This window comes from Cibotium barometz, chromosome 63 (genome assembly GCF_041138505.1).
Source record: "Cibotium barometz isolate CiBa-2024 chromosome 63, ASM4113850v1, whole genome shotgun sequence".
NCBI classification, from domain to species: domain Eukaryota; kingdom Viridiplantae; phylum Streptophyta; class Polypodiopsida; order Cyatheales; family Cibotiaceae; genus Cibotium; species Cibotium barometz.
In genome coordinates this window covers 27,478,120-27,501,252 of record NC_141108.1, presented here as the reverse complement: position 1 = coordinate 27,501,252, position 23,133 = coordinate 27,478,120, and the positions used below count along the sequence as shown (strand labels likewise).

Below are 23,133 nucleotides of genomic sequence, written 5' to 3'. Positions count from 1 at the left end.
CTTGCAGACATTCACATGCACTAAAAATCCATGCGTGTCCATGTCCAAATATAAGTCATGACATAAATCATAGAAATTGAATATCATGGAAATTCTCCATCTCGCAGAGCTTTATAGAATATTTTCATGCAGAAAATTGTTTCCTCCTTTTGAATGGGGATGACTCCAGAATTCTCTTGTACCAATATGGGCACAAGCTTGTCTTGTCCCACTCATGAACTAGCTTTCCTGCACCAATATGGGTATAGGCTTCTGCCACTGCATTGTGACTGTCATTGTTTTGCAACTTAAATATGGGGGCTACTATCGCTGCCTTGTGACTATTGTTGCCTTGCGACATTCTGGCAGAGTTATATATTGTTGCCTTGTGATATACTTTGGAAGACATATTACTGCCTTGTGATATTTTCAGGAAGTCTTGTAGCTCACATCTCTTACTTTCTTTGCACATATTATTCACATAACAAGGAAAATGTGCTGTCAGCTTGTTTTCTTACCTGCATACGGGAGGGTTGTGCGAATGTGCTTTGTAAGGCAGGAGGGGCTTCACTCTCCCAAGCCTGTTTTGAGGTGGGGAGCTAGCTGGTAGGGGTGGACCGTGGGGACCTCACCTTGCTCAACAATGTTGCAGCTTTTCCATTTGCACATGCATTCCTCCCATAGGCGTTGAGCAGTCAGCTAAGCTATTGACATGGTATGAGACCCGTGCTTGGCTGGCCCTCCTCAACCTCAGTATGAAGGGGTGGTTGGAGGTGTCGCGTGTGTTGGCTACGACGTGGTATTGAGAAAGGCAGGTGTGTTTCCATACTTGAGAAGAAAGGCAGGTGTATTTCCATACTTGAGAAGAAAGGCAGGTGTATTCCAGAAAAGGCAGTTGTTTTTCTATGCTTGAGGAGAAAGGCAGGTGTATTCCAGAAAAGAATGCAGCAGCTCAAGATGGGTTTGTTGTGATGGGTAGCCCCACAGGGCGAGAGAGGCGTCCATAGGCCCATGCGTAGTTGCAGCTTATGTAAGATAGATAAGTGGAGGAGCAAAGGGGATTGATTTTGCTGATAAGAATGGATTTCTGGGGTGGAGAGATGCAGGAGCAGAAGTTCAAGAAGACTCACTCTTGGGAAACTTAATCATTTTGTCAGTCAAGGCAACTAGATACAAATTCATGACGAGAGATGGATAACGTCCTTGAGGTGTGTCCACAAGAAGTGTCCTATTGAACAATTTTGTGATAGCTCTGGACTGTGTGCTTCCTGGAACCCTTTTTTTTCCAGAAAAATCACTTGTATATTAAGCTCGAATAAAGATGTACAAAGTCTGAAGACTCAAAGTACAAGTACACCATGCAAAGCAAAGCCATAAAGGTTGTTGAAAGCACCAAGATAAGCCAGAAGTCTTTGAGAAAAAAGGGCAATTGTTCTTTTCTTTGAAAAAACACTTCCTCTTGAATGGCATATCTGGAGGATCCCTGTACTCGCATCAAAATATAAACAATATCACCTCAATGCAATAGAGCACCTGTGAAGGATGTGTCTATGAGTACCCTCAATTGCCTCTATGCATCTGGCTCTCCATATGTTCCACGCAGTAATGCTTGCAATAGTCTTTTAGGCTGTGTTAACTGGTGTATGGTATACCTAAATTAAAAGGCTGGCACCTCATCCAAGAGGCAAAACTCAACTCTTGATGATGTATCCTGATGGTTTTGGATGAATCTGCTCTCTGATAGAATACTTGAGGATGTGACTTGGTGAGCCAGGCAGCTGAACCCCAAGTCATATAGGTGCTGGATGATACAAATCTACCGATCAGGCTGCCTATCTGGTACCCAATGGTCCTTGCATATGTCCTATAAACAATGTTGGATGGTCTCTATATTTGTTGAGACATGGCAAGAAGGTCTTGTGCGAATCCTTCCATGGTTAAGAAAGCCTAAAAAATAAGGAGATCTTTCAACTTCTGAAGGGTTTACACAATTTCCTCCAGAAGCACCTCTGCATGTCCTATGTGATATGAAAACCCTAGTTTAGGCCTAGCAGAAAACAGATTTTTTTGTCTTGCCTGGTATAGATATCCTCCTCTATAGGCAGCCTGATACATACAAGATCTCCTCTGTATAGGCAGCCTCATGCATACAAGATTCACAGAGTGATGAAGAGAGCCTTTGATACTGCTTGTAGGACCAAACTTGCCAAAGAGAATAACTAGAGAGTAGAAGCTTGAGAGTGCTGGAGGCACAAAAATTCATTATTGCATAAATTAGCCAAAATGATTAAATATAAAATTATAAGATTAAGCCTGAGTAAATTTTCAAAGAAACTGTGCTGGAAAAAATATGGGAAACTTACATTGGAAATATTCTTTCACAATATACGAACCACTTGATAAGAATTAAAGGTTAATTACATATTGCATGGCAGTTGGACTTCAGTGTTAAAAAATATAATCAGAAGCTCCTTCAAGGATGTTGGGAAAGGATGGTTCAATCTGCAAGAGTGCAGCTTGGATGCTTATGATGCCAGCAAGATGAAGAGGTTTCTTAGGATGGTGCGATACATTATGGAGGATTCTGTGCGGTATTTAGTGGAAGATACATTGGCAAGATATTGCAATTTTGTGGAGAGACATTGTGGGAATCCTGTGGTTGATGTAATTGACATTGATTGTGTGAATACAGTTTGGCCACATTCTGATCATAAGGTAACACATTTTTAGTAAAAGATTTATTTGACTTATGGCGTTGTGTTGTCCTATACATACTTAATGTGGCATTGCATACAGAGATTTTCAGACTGATAATTGGCTTTTTACTTGAGTAATTTGAGACACAAGCTCTCTTATAATATGAAAGATGAGCAAACATTAGTGCTTTCGACGTCATCTGTTAAAAATGATCATCTTTTTACCCTTGTAACACACATATTGAGGTGGTTTTATCTTTTCTACGTTGGTAGATATAGGAATTTGTCTTTCTTTCTTGGTCACCTCTGTCTATTCTTTTTTGATCTCTGCTTCTTCATTCTTGACCACAACACTCCACTTGATAAGCCACCAAGGGTGCCCACACTGTACTGTTCCGGCCGGACCATCTCAAGGCGTCACACCGCCACATCGTTACAGCGCCACAATGGATCAACCCTAGAGGAACCATTATGAACCATTCCAGAGCATTCGGTGGACTATCCAAAAACGGAGGCGCACCACCAATGGATACATGAGAGGTGCACACGCCGGCATTGAAGGCACCGCATTGACACTCCAATGGGCATCTACCGGAGATAGGAGATTCCACCAATGGCATGTCACTCCAATGGCATCTACTAAAGATAGGAGATGCTACCAACTCCACCAACTGTACCACGACTTGCAGGAATCATTTAAATGGTCCTTGACTCATCCTTGAGGACATCCTTCATGCTTATCCCTTGTACTACATTCTATTCTTAACCTTGAGTGCTATAGTCACTTGTCTATTTCAGCGTGTGTCGTCCTACTCATAGTTGTTACGAGGCGCGCCTCTAACGGTTAGAGGCGTTCGAGGCATACGACTGCCTGATCGAGGTGTCAACATTTTTTTTTTTTTTTGGCTGATTTGAGTCTTTAGATGGGGGCTTTAAGGGCCCAAGCAGCCCCTCTCACACACACTCTCTCTCTCCCTCATTCTCTCCCTCCCTCCCTTAAGCCTTTCTCAAGACCCAAAGTTCAAAGTTCAAACTTCAAACACACTAGGATGATGATGTTTTTTATACCCACTTTTGGAGCTCTCTCTATACTACCGGTTCATTTCAGTTCAGTTCATTTTACTTTGTACCCTTGAATCTTGATGATGTATCCAGATGACGATGATGGACTATTTTGGTCTCTTAGGTCATTTTGGCCTTTTGCAGACGTTTAATACAGCTTTCTTTCTTTCACACACACACTCTCTCTCCCTCTCATACACACCCTCTCTCTCCCTCCGTCAAGGCTCATACATACACACTCTAGTCTCTCCCCCACTCATTGTACTTATTGCACACCCAGATTCAGCTTTTTAGTTCAGTACTTTTTCATTTTGTTGGGATGACAGAGGATACCCCACACAGGTACACTGATTTGTCTTCCTTGCTCAGCTAGAGCAGGAATTATACCAGCTGTTCTTGAGCCAGGATTCGAGGGAGGCTTGGCGTTTGTTTCATGAGTCCTCCCCTGCTTTGGCCATCACTTCTACAGAGGTCTGGGGTAGCTATGCAGCATCTCTATATACAGTTCCTGGACAGACACCTTTTCCTGACCCGCCAGCACCATGCCCACAGACATGTACTTTCTTTACCGCAGAGATGGTAAGGAAGGCCATTGATAGGATGAAGACTGGGAGAGCATATGATCATGATGGATTGGTTGCTGAGCACTTTATTCATGCGAGAGACATGCTGGCAGAGCTTCTAGCAGTGATGTTCAATCGTGCTGTGTGTGAAGGCTTACCTGAGACTTGGAGTAGGTCCACCATTGTGCCTATCTTCAAGTCAGGGGACCCTATGGAGCCAGGGAATTATCGCACTATTATGATTGGTCACACACTAGCACGATTGTATGCATCCATTCTTGAGCAGTTGTTGAGTAGATGGGCAGAGAGAGAGGGCATTCGAGCAGAGGGACAGGCAGGGTTCAGGAGAGGTTTCTCTACTCTTGACCACATCTTGACTCTGTGGGCCATTATTGAGGAGGGCAGGTCGCATGGGCGACGGATTTATTGTAGCTTTGTGGACTTCCGCAAAGCATTTGATATACAGTGCCCAGAGCCAGATTGATGAGGCGATTACAGGAGATGGGGGTACCCACAGAGCTCATATGGGGGATTATGGCTTTATATAGATCAGTTGCAGGACAGGTACGCACCCCAGAGGGGGTCTCTACTTTGGTTCACTCCACTATAGGAGTGAAGCAAGGTTGCCCGTTATCTCCTTCATTGTTTGGTATGTATGTGGATGAGGCTTCTGACTACATTGAGAGATTGGGGGACAGAGGAGCCCAGCTAGCAGGTACATGGATCCCACTATTGTTATATGCTGATGATATTGTGTTGATCTCTGACTCCCCTGAGGGTATGTAGCATCATCTGGATGCTTTACGTGAGTTTGCACATGATAGTGGATTGTCTGTCAACCTTGGCAAAACCAAGGTTATGGTGTTTAACACCACGCCACAGTGGGTTAGGCGATCAGCTCCCACATTTACATATGGGCAGGAGATTGTGGAGTATACAGATGCATATACATATCTTGGGGTAGTATTCAGTGGGCCAGTGTTTTCGATGAGGAGAGCAACAGAGACTAGATTGACTAGAGCACATGCAGCCCGGGGTGGTTTGGAAAGGATGTGTTCGCAGGTTCAGTTTCAAGAACCTCGAACGAAACTTTGGCTTTTTGACACTCTAGTGACATCAGCTATGCTTTATGGAGTGCAGATATGGGGACCTTCAGTGGGCGATCACAGCGCAGGCGGATGGAGAGGTATGGAGAGGCCTTTGGTATCTATGATTGCTAGGATTATTAGAGCCAAGGCCGTGGTACCTCATGAGATTATTCGAGCAGAGCTGGCGGCTGCCCCTCTGGTGATTGAGGCTCTTACGAGATCAGTCTCCTACATACATGGCTTGTGGGATCTCCCCCGAGACAGATATGCACGCCTCGCCCTTGAGTCCTCCCGACAGTTAGCTTTACAGGGAGACACGGCTTGTTGGTATGGACAGATGACATCTTGGTTCCAGGCACATGGTTTTAGCATGGACCAGAGGTGTTTGGGATTGTTCTTGCTTGAGCTGTGGAGATATAGAGATAGCCTGCTTAGGCGCACAGAGAGCCAGACTCAGAGGCACATTACAGACTTTTTTAGTCCAGCCATCACTGCGCGAGATGGACCACAACAGCAGCAGGACATGGATACCGCCCACACCAGCGGTACACTGATTGATCGTGCGATTGAGCTTGGGTGGTCCAGACGCCCACGACTACGGAGGAGGGGATCCCAGCATAGACGGAGGTTGTAGCGGCGGATTCGGATTATTCTTGCGAGTCATGCGGGACACCCAGTCAGGGTGCTGACCACAGAGGATATTGAGGAGATCCGCCAGCGTCCGATGCGGCACATATTATGAGATGGAGGCACCTCCATAGTGTACCCCCCCGTTCCATATGATATTGTATCCCCTCACTGTACTCCACTCACCTCCATAGCGTACCCCCCCCCCCCCCCCCTCACTATATTCACACCCTATAAGGGTTTCTGTTTACCTTCCAGTTCCAGTTTCATTTTCTAGGTGCCAGAAGTATCATCTTTATTTTTCATTTTCTGGTTTTTTATCCAGACATTGTATCAGATCCACCATGATGTAACTTTTTGGTCTCATAGGTCATTATGGCCTTTTGAAGACGTTAATATAACATTTCATTTCATTAAACTGACGCCTCTAACACGCCTCTAACGTCTCTAAAAAATACGAGTCTTTCGAGGCGCGTACCATACCCGCCTCATACCAAACGCCTCTAAAAAATACGAGTCTTTCGAGGCGTGTACCATACCCGCTTCATACCAAACGCCTCTGACGCCTCTAACAACCGTGGTCCTACTCACTGTGATCACTGCTGGGTGTGCACGGTACAGTGAAGGGCATGTTGTCATGTGCATGCTCATTCCCCGGGCTGATCTTTGAAGGGCAACAGATAAAGCTCCAGTTTTGGAACCAGACTTAGGAGCTTCCATTGCTTCTATGGGAAGGGAAGGCTTGTGGAGAGACTAGGTGGCTGTCGGCCAGTAGGGGATGAAATCAGGGCCAAGAGGAAGTCCTTCCAAGGCTCACAACTGGGAAGGAGTCCTCTAACAATTAGCTTGCCCAGCAGGGCGCGGCTTTGAATGGCGGCGTTAATTATGCCTAGGTCCCCTTTGCATTGTGGCTGAATGATCACTCTCCAGGCCACCTTGGACCAGGCAGGCCTCCAATCAGTGCTGGCCCACAAGAAGTTTCGGATCAACCATTGTATCTGACCAATGCATGCTCGGGAGAATGCCCAACAAGAAGTAATGTACCACATGGTGGCAAGAAGGACCTGGTTTGGCACCACCACTCGATTCTTGTAGAGCTCCAGGACAAAGGCTTCTTCCAAACGCTTAGAAGAAGAGGGGCAAGATGCTGCTTTGGAGAGAGATTGATGCCCACATGATATCCCAGATTGCGGACTTGAGTGCCCCTCGGGATCCATTGGAAAGCCTTAACTGGGTGCCAAGTCAGGGTGAGTGCAGAGCCTATCCCAAAAGTCAGGGCTTATGCAAATGAATGTATCCATACCCAACCACTTGATCACAAGGAATTGTGTGGAAGGGCCTCATGGCTTATGGTTTGGGGTGTTTCACGGACAGGGGTACCTCTTCAGGTCACGTGCCTTCCCACTTTGGGTGAGGATGATGTACCGTTTTTTTACTCCATTTAGGATAGATGGCTCATGGAGAGAAGTCTTCGGTAGGATCTCATTCAGGGTCCAATGGTCCGGCCGGTGAGAGTGGTGGGGAAGCAGTTCTATATTGATTCCCCTAAAGGGATGGTTATAGACTCTTGGAGCCTTTGGTTATATGATCGGTATCCTATTAGATACATGCATTGGGACCCCGGTAAGTGAGAGTGGAGGGATGCTTTTTACCCCATGAAAAGCATGCCCTTCTTTGGTTGCATTGTGTAGAACTCTAGACACCTGGTTTTGGGACAAATCTAGAGAGTCCCTACTTTTAGACCTTATTGGGAGGCTTATGGGATCACCCTTGACATTTAGAGAGCTTTTTGACAGAGATTGTCACACTCATACAAGGAAACGAAGATTACCTTTCTTATTTAGCTTTCTTTACATGGTGGTCTTGCCACTAACTAGTGCAGATCGGTCATTGGTACTAGCCCAGCTTGTTTGAGATGTGTAGGACCTTCAGAGATAGTCTACCATTACTTATGGCAGTTCTAGGACGCACAAATGATTTGGATTGCAATAGCACACCTTTTTGGAAGGATGAGGGATGCCTACATTTGTTTTGGTGCTATTGCTTGGTTTACACAGTCGGGACCGTAACTTAGGTTTGAAGGGAACGACATCGATATTGTCATGAGGATTACCCATAGAATGTGTCGATGCCACCGTCTTCAAGACATTCTAGAGTGAGGCTATGTATAACCAGCATAGAGGGTGGGAGATCATTGCTAGCATCATAGCTTGGCACATTTGGAAGGCTAGATGCACTAAGGCCATGGAGGGCACTTTGGTTTATGATACATGGTGCATTTGCAAGATCTGGTCTGGGGCTAGCTGCAATGCCTGCTGGCCTGATTGCTCAATCTCTGGTCGAAAGAAGTCTGTAATCTGCCTCTGTAGGTGTCTCTCCCTCTTTGATCCCCTCCCTCTCAAGAGACCCTCTCTATGTCTACGCAGCTCCAGCAAGTATAATCCGAGGCATCTCTGATCCTGGTATCTCAAGACTCTGGAAAGTGGTCCGAAACCCTCTTTGAACAGGCAATGAAAACGGCCTCGTATCTCATAATACACTGGACAGTGACATGTAATGTAACTCTGTCTCTGGCTCCATCTGGCACAACTGACAAATTGTGGCCTCAGCTAGTACTCCTCTGAATCTGCCAGTCTTAATCTCTAGCTGGTGTGAGGATGTGCGCATCTGACCAATAGCACACCGTACCCCATGAGAAAGATGAGTATATCCTCTCTAGTCTCCCCAATGCTGCATAAGCTCTGGTCAATCTGGTCTCCGCTGCTCTCCTCAAGGAAAATAGTGGGCCACTAAAAACTACACCAAGGTAAGTATATGCGTCTGTATACTCCACTGTCTCCTGACCATATGTAAAGGTGGGTGCTAACCTCCTAATCCACTGTGTTGTGGTGTTAAACACCATCACCTTGGTTTTAGCAAGGTTAACAAACAATGCACTGTCCTGTGCAAACGTGTGCAATGCATGCAAATGACGCTGCATCCCCTCTGGAGAATCTGAGATCAACACAATATCATCAGCATACAATAACAGCGGAATCCATGTCCCTGCTAGCTGTGCTCCTCTGTCACCCTCCCGCTCTACATAGTCCGAAACCTCATCCACATACATCCCAAATAAGGTGGGAGAAAGGCGGCAGCCCTATTTCACCCCAATAGTGGAGTGAACCATCTCAGATATACCCTGAGTAGTACGTACCTGCCCCACAACTGTCCTGTATAAAGCCATGATTCCCCAAATCAGCTCTGTGGTGGGCACTCCCATCTCCTCTAGTCTGCGCATCAGTCTGGCTCTCGGTACTGTGTCAAAAGCTTTGCGGAAATCCACAAAGCAACAATAAATCCTCCTGCCGTATGATCTGCCCTCCTCAATAATAGCACTGAGTGTCAAGATATGGTCAAGAGTAGAGAAACCTCTCCTGAACCCTGCCGGCCTTGATGCACGTATGCCCTCTCCCTCTGCCCATCTACTCAACTCCTGCTCAAGAATAGATGCATATAATCTAGCCAATGTGTGACCAATCATGATGGTACGATAATTCCCAGGAAGCATGGGATCCCCTGACTTGAAGATAGGCACAATCGTGGACATATTCCAAGTCTCAGGAAAACCCTCACACATGGCTCGGTTAAACATCATAGCAATAAGCTCTGCAAGCATATCTCTAGCATGAATAAAGTGCTCTGCTACCAAACCATCACGAACATATGCTCTCCCAGTCCTCATCCTGTCAATAGCTTTCCTTACCATCTCAGCAGTAAAGAAAGCACATGTCTCTGGGCATGGCTCCGATGGGTCTCGTAGGGGTGGCTGTCCTGGTGCTGTGTATAGGGATGCTGCATACTCACCCCAAATCTCTGTGGAGGTAATGGCTGGTGATGGTGAATGCTCATGGAATAGTCTCCATGCCTCGCCTGAGTCCTGACTCATAAATAATGATACAAATCCCTCTCTAACTGAGCAAGATAAGCCCTCTTCTTCCGTCGCTTTAGGCACCGGAATGTAATCCGTGACTGACTGTGAGTGGTAACACCCATGAGCACCTCTCTCTGTAATCTGATCCTCATCTCTCTGCACTCCTCATCATACCAGCTCTTCTGAGGCATGTTCCCAGATCGCCTCCGTGTAGGTTGACTATGGGGATATGCCTCTAATGCTGCAGCATGAAGCGTCTCTATCAATATCTGAGTGAGCTCATCTAATGCGCGTCCCGGCTCCTCGTCACATAAGCGTCTGTATATCTCATCCGTGTACACAGGGTCAGTCTCCCTCGTAAAGGTATAACGAGTGTGTGTGGAGACCTATCCCAATGGAGCTGTGCTGAACTGAAATGTGAGAGTGAAGGACAAGATAGCATGATCCACTGCTACTCGAACCGGCCTAGTGCCTACCATAAAATCCTGAAAAGAGGGAATGAGACTGGGCTGAGCCATAACATAGTCCAATGTACTAGCACCATGTTGATGTTGAAAGCAAGTGAAACCGCCCACTGTCGGGAATCTCTGGAGGCCATTTAGGATGGCCAATCCATGTGCAGTCCTCATGTCTATCAAATACCGCGCATACTCAGTGTGTTCCTCATCCTGTGAGAGTCTAGATAGGCCCATATCCCTAACATCAAGCTCCCTCAACATCATCTCTGAGGTATCATAAATTACTATCTAGTTATGGGCGGTCTTGGCATTGAAGTCCCCCAGGAGAATGATGTCACCATCCCTGGAGAACTCCCAAATTTCATCATCCAAAATAGAAAAGGGGGACTGCCCGCTAGGTGATGCATACACTGATGTACTAGGAGCAAAATAGCATATAGCAATGTAGAGATATCTGCCCGTCTCTGCCCTCAGTCTAACCCACATGTACCTAGCTTGCTCATCCTTGCGGACTATATGTATAAGCGGCTGCATCTCCTCTCTAAACAATACTGCCACTCCTCTTGAGCCCCGTCTTCTATGCTCTGAATGAGTCTCCTGTCTACAAGCTGTCTCCCATCGGTATCCACTAACATGTGGCATGGACTGTCCAGGAGCCTGATGCATCTCAGAGTAGAAGATGACATCCCTCCTAGTGAAACTATCCTCAAAAGCCCCTACATCAAGGTGTAGGGATCCATTACAATTCCAAGTAGCAACTTTGAGTGTAGTCCCATAGGTCTCGCGCCGTCATGAAGAGCGCCTCTCCATAATCACCACTCTACCATCTCTATAGAGGGCCACTTTCCCTTTCTCTCAGGGTGCCCTTATGTTGGGCATAACTTCTTTCTTGTGGGCAAGCTGCGAGAGTGTGATGTCATCTCCAAGAAATATTCCCGTCTTCTTGAGTGTAGGACGTCTCTTCAAGAAGTCCTTCTTCGCTTCCATGGAGGGGAAACGAATGATAAGTGCTCTCTCCTTAGAAGATTCGCCACTACCTTCTCTCTTCTTTCCCACTCTCCATGCCTTTGTGTGCGTGGCTTCAATGCCCATCATAGAGAAGAGCTCCTTGGTTTCCCCTTCCGCATCATCACGGTGTTTTAGACCGGACACTCGTACATGTAAGGCCCGGGTCTTCCTCCTTTGCTCCTCTTCAAAGGGTCATGTTGATGATGGTGGGAGTGGGGATGGGTGGCGATTCTTTACCTTTCCCTTTCTTGGCGACCTCGATCCATTTCTCCGCATGCTCCATCTTCTTTTGTGTCTTTGTGATCACCTGCACCCATGAAGATGTCTTCTCTTTATGTTGCTCCTCCTCCTCTCGAATGATCCTTATTTGTTCCTTGATGGTATTCAGCTCTTCAATCAAGGAGGGCTGAAATTTTCCATCCTCAGGCTTGCCTTGTGAACTGGCTTCCAAATGCTTTTTGAGGGCTGAGATTTCAGCCTCTTGACTTTTAGCATGCAATTTGGCCTCCACTAGTTCCTCCTTTAGGGCTGAAATCTCAGCCTCTTGCCTGGATGTTCTCTCGAGTTCTTGGATTTTGTCAAATCCCTTCTGGAGTTTGGAGAGGCAGTTTATGATTGGGGTAACGGAAGAGTTGACCATCTTATTGTTTTCTTTGATAATTGTGCTGAGCTTGTTCTCCACCTTCACGAGCTCCTCTTTAACTCCGGTCTTGGCCATGACTTTTTGCAGTACTTCCCACAGCCAATGGACTGGAGTTTAATCCATGACACCTGCGCGTAGCGTGAAATAGCAGCAGGAGGGGGGTCAAGCCATGTAGAGAAAAGATTCAGCAGTAGGGCAATGGCGGGGCTGCGTGTGCAGGCGGGGGCAGGAGGTGCAGCAAAAAAGAAAAAAGAAAGAGAAAGAAAGAAAGAAAGAAAGATATATTAACGTCTACGAGAGAGAGAGAGAGAGAGAGAGAGAGAGAGAGAGAGAGAGATATGTACATTTTTACATATAATATAAAACACCATTTCACGAAAAAAAAAAAGAGAGAGAGATCTTACTTTTGGCTATTTGATCAGATCGTTAAAAAGCCTCCACTTTTTGCACTAGAAATTGTGAATGTGGAGGAAGGCATATTTGAATATAACACACCTTTGAAGAACTTTGAGGAGGTAGTTTGCAAAGCATTTGACAATGCTGTTGGTTGCACGCAATCAATTCAACAATTAGAGCCAGCCGTCATGGAGAAGCTGATGTGGAGCAGAGTGCCAACTATTGGTTCAGTGAACCTACTTGAAGAAGAAATCACGATTCTTAAAACTCGAATACAAGTAAGAACTTATATTTAAAGGAAGGTTTATCCTTGTGCATATAGGGATATTATACTCAGTTGTTTTGAAAAAGTAATGGATTTTATATGTATGATGTTCTTCTTAGGTTGCAGTTAGAAAGGCAATTGCAGTAGCAAATTCATACTTGGAGAAGTTTAAAACGCTTGAGCCTATGCTCCAGGTTGAAGCCAGTAAATATAAGCGAGAGCTAGAAAACAAAAAGCTCCCACTTAAAGATCTACTTGCTGAGGTTCACAGTCACAAGTTTGATCAAGATAACATAGAGAAAAGGTTAACACATTGCATTCTCCTTTGTCCTATATCAAGGAATTGTTTTTAGATAGGAATGATGTCAGTTGATTAGCTTTTAGCTGCTGAATGAGGGACTCTGAATATTGCCTCATTTGAGCTGAGAATGTTTGAACGGGCTGCCTTAGTGTTTTAATCATGATACAATCAAAGATAGTAAAGAAAACACCAGCGATTAATTTTGGTGGTAAAGAAGGACAAATCCATGCGTATGGAGGTGGATTACAAAGGTCTCAACAAGTGACTATTAAGAATAAATATACTTTACCTTGAATGTATCATCTGATTTATTGTTTGTATGGTGTTATGTACTTCACCAAGCCCGATCTACCGACGAGGTACCATTAGATATGTATTAGGTAAGAAGATATCCCTAAGAGTGGTTTTTGTACATGTTATGTGCATTTCAAGTTATGGTTTTAAGAGGCCTCCTAGGCTTGTCTAATCAAATGATCTAACACAATCCAAACAAGATTGCAGAAACCAAATAAAAGGGGTGCAAGAAGCAAGCTCACCACCCAACCATAGGATCATTATGTCGATCCACCCTGTATCCAGGGGCTAAGGCTCCACTCCACAGATACATGCCAGTGCTGTCCGTGCTCGTCTTCGCTGTCCCCGGGTCCTCCTGTCCGCCACTTTACTGCCCACCTCCATCGCTACTCCGCCCTTGATCCAACGTCTTTGGTGCCCAGCGATTCGCCTCCGCCCCGCTCTGCCTGAGGCACTGCCTTCTCCGCTTTGCAGGCGCACGTGCTCTTTCATGGGTAGCTGCACCTGCACCTGCACCTCTGTTAGCCCTAGACCTTCGGCGCTCTTGCTCCTGCACGCTCTCCTTGCCGCCAATCTTTTGCATCGACATTGATCTCCTACACCACTTGCATCTGCTACTTCGTGGTCGGGTGCATCCTTAGCACTATTATGGGTACACTCAACCATTGGAAATTATCTCTCCCAATCTAATGGTCTCTTGGAGAGGAGACCTACCATTTTCCGAGCTAAAACCCACGAGCTCCCGAGCTAAGGTATCACAAAAGAGAACCAATTACTAACTTTTTGAGGAAAAACACACAATCCCACCAGCATGTTTATCCAAGAAATATGGATTTATCATTAAATTATGTATTTTTTACATTCCAAGAAAGAAACATTGATATTACATGATGGCTAGAAAACAAGCATAATTGAATATTAGGAGTTACATGTACGGGTGGCATGGAGAGAGACTGGTGGATTTAAGACACAGTGAATGTAGGCATATGTAAAGGAGATCATGCCCAGGATAGACTTAAGTAATGTCGTTGAAAAAAGCATAAGAAATAGCTTTTTAACTTATCCAATTGTAGATCTAGGTCCTTCTTTGGAGGATGAGGCCTTGTAGGCACATGATCTGGATCCCTCACAGGAGGATGCTGCATTACAGTTATAGGATGACTGTACCCTTGAGGATGATGTTGCGCATTCGCATTGTCATGGTACCTCTCCAGTTCTGAGGACTAGCCCTGGCTTTTTCCCGGAGTGGGAGAGAGAGGTAAGGTTTACATCATCAAATTTTTCCTGCCTTACCTATGCGAGACGTACTTCCGCCTCTAAAGGGGGTCCTTCGTCAACCACGAGATCTGGTCGTTCCTACTCTGAGTCCTTGTGAGGATTGTTTCTTGCAACATTCAGGGTCTTGGGGGTTTTTTTCCGCGTCGACGGAAACAAATTGTAAAAACCCAGCTTCATTGTGCAGTCACAGGTGGACCTATGGATATATTGCTCTTGCAAGAGCATAAACTGGATGCTAGTCAGTGTGGGAGATCAGGTAAGCTTCTCTCGGGACACACCTTTTGGTCACCGGCTGTTGGTACCAAGGGTGGTGTTTGTATCTCTGTTTTAGCTTTGATCTTGCCTTGCATCATTGGACATGGTGTCATTTTGCCTGTGAGAGCGCAGTGGATCCTTCTTATGCAGGGTACTACACGCATTGGTATTCTCAACCTCTATGCTCCTAACCATAGAGGTGAGAGGATTGCCTTTTGGAAATCTCTCACTACATTTATGCCTCTTGCCGACCATTGGATTATTGGTGGGGATTTTAACATGCCAACGGATAAAAGAGGTGGACATGAGGGCTTGGTGCATCCTCTTGAAAGAGCATCCTGGGAGAGGTTTATACTCTCCATTCATGGTAGAGATTGTTTTTTTCATTACTTTCTGGGATGAGATCGGGGCTGAGATCACATCGGCTTTGCAGGAGGCGTTGTAGGAGATGTGGGACACAGGTTCTATGCCTTCTTCTCTCACTGAGGGGCTTATTTATCTTATTCCTAAGAGCGGGAATAAGACATTGATTTGCCAGTGGAGACCTATCACCTTACTTAGGACTGCCTATAAGATTCTTGCTAAGGCAATGAGCATCAGGTTGCAGCCAATTTTGCAGGATGTTATTCATGATACTCAGAATGGATTGTTACACGGCACGAGCATCTTTGATAACTTTTTCTCGTTTTGGGAGGCCGTCGAATGGGCTAAAGCGAGCAATCAGCCCTTAGCCATTCTTCTCTTGGATTTTGAGAAGGCCTATGATAGAGTGGATTGGGACTTCCTTGAGGGTACTCTTAGTGGTATGGGCTTCTCTCAGAGATGGATCAAGGGAATTTCATGCATGTATCGTGATGCCCACAGTCGAGTTCTTGCTTGCGGTGATAGAGGAGAGAGGTTTCAGATTTCTCGCTCAGTACGACAAGGCTGCCCATCAGCCCCATTAATATATATCATAGTTGCATAGGCCATGAGGATCTTGCTCGGCTCCACTACTGGTATTTCGGGATTGATTTTTTCTCTTCGTAGTCAAGAGGAGTTGGTTGACTGTAAGTTAGCTGATGACACAGCCCTGTTTTTGGAGGCTTCACATATATGCTTATGTTACTTCCGGGTAGCACTAGAGGAGTTCTGTTTGGCAGCATGGGCACTCTTTAATTGGCACAAATCTGTTGGTTTTTGGGATAGTGGTTCACCGAGAGTTGATTGAGGTGCAGAGCTTGGTTTTGCTTGGATCAGCAGAGGATGCACTGCTAGCTATTTGGGATGGCAAGTTGGGATTGATATTTCTCCTGCACAGTAGTTTGCTCCGGTATTTATGAGTATTCGGAAGAAGCTCCTCCATTGGAGCTCGAGGAGATTAGATTTAGGCTCTAGAGCTTTGGTGGCTAATCAGGTTTTGCTTGCCTCAGCTTGGTTTATTGCCTCTTGTTGGTGCTTCTCTTGGCGTGCATTGGCCAATTGCGGAGATTGATCCGCAATTTTCTCTGGTCGGGCTTGGATGGCACCTTAGACACTCATGTCAGGGTAGCTTGGCTCACAGTTATTTAACCCAAAAGAGAGGGGGGCTTGAATATTATCGATCCGGATGTTCAATGCAGGGCGTTGCTTTGCAAACTTGTGGTCAGAGGTTTCGTACCAGGCACTAAGCCTTGGAAGGATTTTTTCTTGTCTCAGATTTCCGGATGTACACCCAGGGTCGGGAGAGACTGGATGCCCAGCACACATTTTTTGTTCACAGAGGCTGATATTAGGGCACCATCTTCCCCTCTTATTGCAGCCATTGTCAGAGCATGGAGAAGCACAAGATCTTTTTTGCGACAAAGGCTTCCTAGGTCTTTGGACGAGGCTGACGGACAACCTATTATGTGGAACGAGTTCATTAGGGATGAGGCTGGTTGGCCACTTGGTGCATCTCATTATATGCAATGGTCAGGATGGGAGAGATGTGCATCCATAGTTCTTGCTTGGAAGACCTTTAAGAGTCTTCCGGAGGATCAGAGAGTTGCATCCACTCAGCATCTTAGGGGCTCTCGCATTCCTATTGATCAGATTGATGCACCTATTTTGCATGAGTGGCTTTCTGGGACCTTTCACGGAGACTATCATCCGAGTTGGCTGGGAGTTTTTCCGAGGATAGGCATACCTCTGCAGGTCATTGCTCTCCCGGGCGAGGAGGATACAGATTGCCTCATTTATTCTATCATGCCTGGTGGGAGATTGAGGAGATGTAGTATGGAGGAGATCATCCTAGATACTAGGCTTAGTCGAGTGAGGATATTTGGTCTCTCGGGGAAGCACTGGTTCAGTGACCCTTCTCCTCACGATAGTGACTCATGGCTCTTGGTGTTTGTGGCTATATGGTGGCAGTCCTATCAAATATCTTCAGTGGGATCCAGGAGTGGGAGTGGATTGATGCCTTCGATCCTTTAAAAAGCCTTCCTTTTTTCAATTTCACTGTTCGGAATGCCAGGCTTCTCCTCACTCGACAGATGCATAGGATCTCTACTCTCAGGCCTCATTGGGAGAGCTATGATATTTCTCCAGTGATACAGCGCAGATATTGGCATAGACTTTGGCACTCATATAGAAGGAGTCAGATCTCTCTTTTTTTTTTTTCGTTATTCTTACATGGTGGTCTCCCCACCAATGAGTGGAGATCAGTTTCGGTGTAGCACCTTCCTGTCCTAGATGTGTGGCAGATTCTGAGACCGTACGACAGTCTATGGGGATGCAGCACTGCACAAGAGATTTGGGGTCCTGTAGCCCACTTATGGGCAAATTGAGTGGCCAAGCCATGCATGTGACTTGGGGAGTCGTTGCTTGGCTCTCCTAGTCCGGTCCGTAGCTTTTTTATGAGGGCAGTGGTACAGATTCTGTTATTGTTTATTACGGGATGTTCCTCATTTTGATTATACACCCCCTAGACAAAGGATTGACACCAGTTGGGAGATTATTGCTAGTATTACAGCTTGGCAGATCTGGAGAGCTAGATGCACGGAGGCTAATGAGGGTGTCTAAATTTATGGGTCTCAGTGCATTAGTACTATATGGGGTGATGTCATCCACACTCTTATGGCTACTTGGGCTTGCATTCAGGAGCCCTCTCGTTCTGTGCAGGCGAAGCCTGTGATATTTATGTGGAAATGGGACCATGGCATCTTCTTTTCCTTTATGACCAGAGGTCTTACATGGCATCATGATGCTCCTCAATGGTTGAAATCACCTTACATATTGGGGTGGTTCTATTCTTTTCCGGCTTATAGCTGTGATTGTTGTATGTTTTTCTCATACTTAATAGAAGTCTCGCTCTGAAAAAAAAAAGAAAAAGAAAAAGAAAAAGAAAATTATAGCTTGGCATTTCTAACTTGGAGGTTTTAGCTCGGTAAATGCGCATATCTCTTGGAGAGGTATGCATGAAGCATATCCTCCAAACCCGAATTCACTCTCTGCACTGTCCGCCGGACTGAGGGATGACTAGATAAACTCATAATTAGCTTGGTCTCCAATTTTGGAAAGACATGCTGCCAGAAGTGTCCTGTAAACTTTGAGTCCCTACCACTCACTATGTCACAAGGTAAAACATATAACTTGAAAAGATGCTGAACTAACTGTTGTGCCAATTAAGGAGTTGTTATTGTTTTCCTTGTGGCCCGTGGGTAGAAATCTTGCCATCTTTGTCAATCTGTCTACTACCACCAAATGGCATCATGGCCTCCGCGCGTGCGTTGTAAACCGGTGATAAAATCCTTGGAAATACTGGACTATTTACTATAAGGGATCTCTAGAGGATATAATAGCCCTCCGGCTCTAAGGCACTCAATCTTTTTAACCTGACATTGATGACACTTTACCACATAGTCTTGGACTTTTGCCGCCCTCATCTTGGGCTAGTAAGACATACGTTTTACCAAATCATAGGTTTGTTGTACCCCCGTATGACTTGTTGTAGGAGCATCGTGACAGTCAAAAGGTCCTGCTCCTAATCTCAGCACTATCCGATACGCAAACTCTTATCATTTCAGAACAACGATCCATTTAGAATAAGATATTGACCTCCAACCACCTTGACAGGTGGAATGATCCCTGAGCTTTGGTTTGTAATAATGGAGCTTCCTACTTGGACTTGTTGCCAAAACCAATCAAAATATCTATTGGTCTCACATAGCCCTCTCAAGGAATCATAAAAATCAGCCTGAATCTCAGTGAAACCCAAAAGATTCACCTCCCCAATCAGACTCAATGCATTTGCAACCCTATTCAAGTTGCCCTTCTGATATCAAATCTACATGTTCAAATCATGCATCAACTCTGCCACCACACCTTCCCCTTCAACTCGGGTCTATCACAAAAATACTTGATCAACTCATGGTCCGTCAACAACAAATTTGGATCCATAAAGTAATTTCTCCAAATTTTCAATGCGTGAATAACCGCATATAACTCTTTCTCCTCAGTATGCCATCTTACCTAGGTATCATCAAGGTTCTTGCTTTCAAAAGCTAGATTGGCTCTTCTAGAATAAGGCAGCCCCTATCACATAATCATTGGCATCAGTCTCAACCATGAATTGTTTGCTAGGATCTCTTATGGCTAAAACTAGTGTATCTCTCACCATAAACTTGATTCTATTAAAAGCTTGATCAAGCCTCTCATTCGAGGTAATAGGTGTGTTGGACTTGTGTCCACGTCCTTTGAGGAGATTTGAAAGGGGAACGGTTGCATTAGGATGTTCCCTCAATGACTTCTTAAGAAAGACATTGAATCCTAAAAATGAACGAGCTTGTCTAAAAGTTCAAGGTACTACCCAATCCAAACCTTTTGGATCCACTCAAGATCTATGCTCATCCCATCTTTAGAAATCTGATGACCTAGGTACGTGATTTATTTACAAAAGAATTTACACTTGGAGATTTTTGCATCCAGTTGGTCACACCTTAGAATCCCCAAGATGAATATGAGGTGCTCTACATGCTTCCCCAAAGAACGGCTATATATCAAAATATCGTCTAAGAATACCACTACGAATTTTCCCAAACAATCCTAAAAAAATCGTTCATCATCTGTTGAAAATTAGTAGGAGCATTCATGAGCTCAAAAGGTAGTACGAGAAACTTGTAATGACCATATCTGGTTCAAAAACCCGTCTAAAGACATCTTCCTCGGCTATCTTGATCTGGTGACAACCTGTATGAAGATCAATCTTCGTAAACTAGTTGGCTCCTTGGATCCTATCTATCAGATCGTCTGCTCTAGGAAGGGGATATCTATTCTTAATTGTAGCTTTGTTCAACTTTTTATAGTTGATACACATTCTCCAAGTTGTCTTTTTTGTGCTTCAAAGCATTGGAGCTCCCCAAGGGGATTTACTTTGTTGAATTTGTCCCATCCAGAGATAATGGCTCATTTCTGTAGTCAGGGAGTAGTCACAATCACCTTCTGTAGTATAATGATCTGTTGATGCAAAAGAGTCATCTCCTTCCGGAGACTGGCCATCTCACTGCCCTGCTTCTTCAGGGTAGAAATCTTTGCTCGGAGCTTTATCAAAGTAAGTTTCCCCCGCCGTGTCTATCTCCTCTTCCGCCACTATGGTGTGGTGCCCACCATGAGCAGTATCATGGCTGGGTTCCCCAATATCTGCCCTTATTTCTTCCCGTTCGTGCTCATGATTTGATAAATCATTGGTAAAGGGGAGGGTCTGGGGAATGGCCATGGATAAGAGAGATAGAAGAGAGAAGAAAAGCAAGGGTTGTATCGCTGTTGCTGTGGAAAAAGAAGAGTGATATGTGCTGATTCTGAGTTTTCAGAAAAGCGAGGGAAAGTCTACACAAAACTGTAGAAAGAATCTGAGACCACCGCGTGAACCACTTACCAAAGCCTTCCCCAAGCATCATGTTGTGCAAAATCTGCTCCTCACTGTATACAATAGGATTTCCTTTTTAGGAATATTTCGTCGTATGCTCTGGCCCCATTGTGAGCCCGAGTCTGGGACATGTCGGGCATGAGCTATGTAGGTCAGTCTCCACAGCCATAGAGAGTTTGCATGTGTCAGTCCTCTTACCCACTTGGAGAATTCATCAGATAGGTTCATGTAGATGTCAACCTTAGCTTAGTCTGTGTATCAGCAACCATGTAGAACCTTAGATGCATGTTAAGCATGCTTGTGGGCCAGCCAAAGGACAGCCCATGGCCATAGAACCAGCCGTCAGCCTGTGTCCAGCATAAGAAGCGAAAAGGCTTTTGTCAGCCAGCATCAAAACTGGCTAGGGCAGCAGGTCGTGAAGGGTTGCAGTCGGCCAGCATTGGCAAGGCATAAGGGACAGCCTGTGCAGCATTAAATGCTAGCAAAAAGGCATTTTATGTCCCGTCAATTCAGGCCAACATCAGCTATATAGGCCAACCAGCAGCATAAATTCATCTATAGGTATTGTGTCAGTCCACAACATAAATTCATATATAAGCAGCACTTCAATCCACAGCATAAATCATTCCTCACAAATCAGTTTACAAGGAGTGTACAAGGAGTTATGTGTGCCTAGAGCCTCCGGCTTCTTGAGCATACATTCAGCATTCAGCACTTGATTGTGCTACAGCCCCAAGGCCTGCGTGAAGAGCATTCTTCAGCATTCAGCCAACATATGTGTATCCCTCAGTTATGGGGTTGCATAGTGGTCATTGAAGAGCTATGCAAAGGAGCTTGGACAGCATATGGTTCAGCCTGCGTTGTATCTACTTCGCCCTTGCGTTGGGCACTCCTCAATCATCATTCATACGCATTGTAAGTCATCATTCATCTCATTGTACTAAGCTCTCCAAAGAAAATATAAGCAACTACTCCTGCTTGTAGGGGGCCCTTTAGTGGGTAAATGGACCCAATACTGTTCCAACTCTATCTTCTCTCTCTTCTCTTCTCTCTCAAGTAAAGTGGAATTGCGTAAACTCACGGGTATAACGAAGGCTTTGTTGCGCGTTACGGCGATCAACCTATTGCATGCTACAGTCATAGAGGAAGTGGCAACATTGTCTATATGGCACTAATTTTGTGGTGTGCATGGATAACACATCCTTTAAGTACCTCTGCAACACTTCTGACTTACGTGTTCTAAAAGCGGGGTGGTATGAGCTCATGCAATACTTTCATTTTGAAGTACGTAATAGAATGGGTGCCACTTATGTGGTGATTGATGGTATGAGCTCATGCAATACTTTCATTTTGAAGTACGTAATAGAATGGGTGCCACTTATGTGGTGATTGATACTTTGAGCCACATTGGTTATGTGGATACTAATCCAGTCTAGTCTCTCTCTTTTCCTAAAAGGAATGTATGTACTCGATGGATATTTCAACCATATTCGGGAATTGGAAGTAGTGTCCATATGAGCATAGTAGCTAACATTTAGAGGCAAAAGAATAAGAGATTGTCAGTGAAAGCTCGATAAAGCAAGGCCAGCGCGAGTTGAAGCTGGAGCTCTCCCCTCTGCACACCTAGCACACCTACTCACCATTGCCTCTGTCCCCCCCCCCCCCCCCCACACACACACACACACCGCCTTCGCCTTTGCCTCTTGTGCCTATGCACATTTTCCCCTCCCCCTTCGCTTTCTCCCGCCTCATTGCTGCTGCCCACTTGCTCCCCCTCCACCTGCAGCCCTCTCCCCCGTCCTCCTTTCTGCCTCCCCTTGTGGCGCTCGCTTGAGCTTTCTGCCTCTTCCCTGCTGTCACCAATTTGGTCCTCTCACCAGTCTTGAATAGTGTTTCACACACTGTTCGGAACCAAGGTGTGAACGGGGATTTTCCACAGAAGAAAGCTGGAGCATGTACTGGCAAAGTTTTGCCTGAAAAGATGATGGCTTCAGAACTTGAGCAGTATGGGATTTTTATCCTATAAAGTGACTTAAAGGATTTACGAGTCACGAGTTCGCACATCATCTAAGTGTGGCGGGGCTTATTATAATTTTGGGCATGTAAATATGGTTAGTAGGAGGCGCCTATAGCTAAATCGGCTAAAAAGCTTGGGAAAAGCATAAAACTGATATTCTTGGCACATCAATTACTTTTGGCCATAAAAGGGAAAAAGCACATAAAAAATAGGGCAAGTCGACTTTATAAAAGGAGGGAAGTGCCTTCGTGGAGGATATGCATGCGCATCCACTTTCAGGAATGGTGGTATGGATTTGGGCACGCCGGCAGTAGCTTCTGCTCTTCTTCTCTCTCCTGCGCTGATCTGTCCGTACAACAGGCAGCTTCTCTCTCCTCTCTTTGCGCTGGCCGTACAGTGGATAACAGGCTGGGAAGTTTTCTCTCTT

The 23,133-nt window shown here is 45.3% G+C and overlaps 1 protein-coding gene and 1 pseudogene across 1 annotated transcript in view; one reads left to right on the top strand and one right to left on the bottom strand.

Moving 5' to 3' along the window:
• Positions 1–23,133, top strand: part of LOC147603900 (uncharacterized) — a 267,683-nt gene that overhangs the window by 41,198 nt on the left and 203,352 nt on the right. Inside the window, exons 8-10 of the mRNA XM_086795826.1 lie at positions 2,415–2,694; positions 12,460–12,711; positions 12,818–13,002. Of these exons, the coding sequence (XP_086651952.1) occupies positions 2,415–2,694; positions 12,460–12,711; positions 12,818–13,002 (717 nt within the window). The remainder of the gene's footprint in view (positions 1–2,414; positions 2,695–12,459; positions 12,712–12,817; positions 13,003–23,133) is intronic.
• On the bottom strand, positions 6,935–11,265 carry LOC147603901 (uncharacterized; annotated as a pseudogene).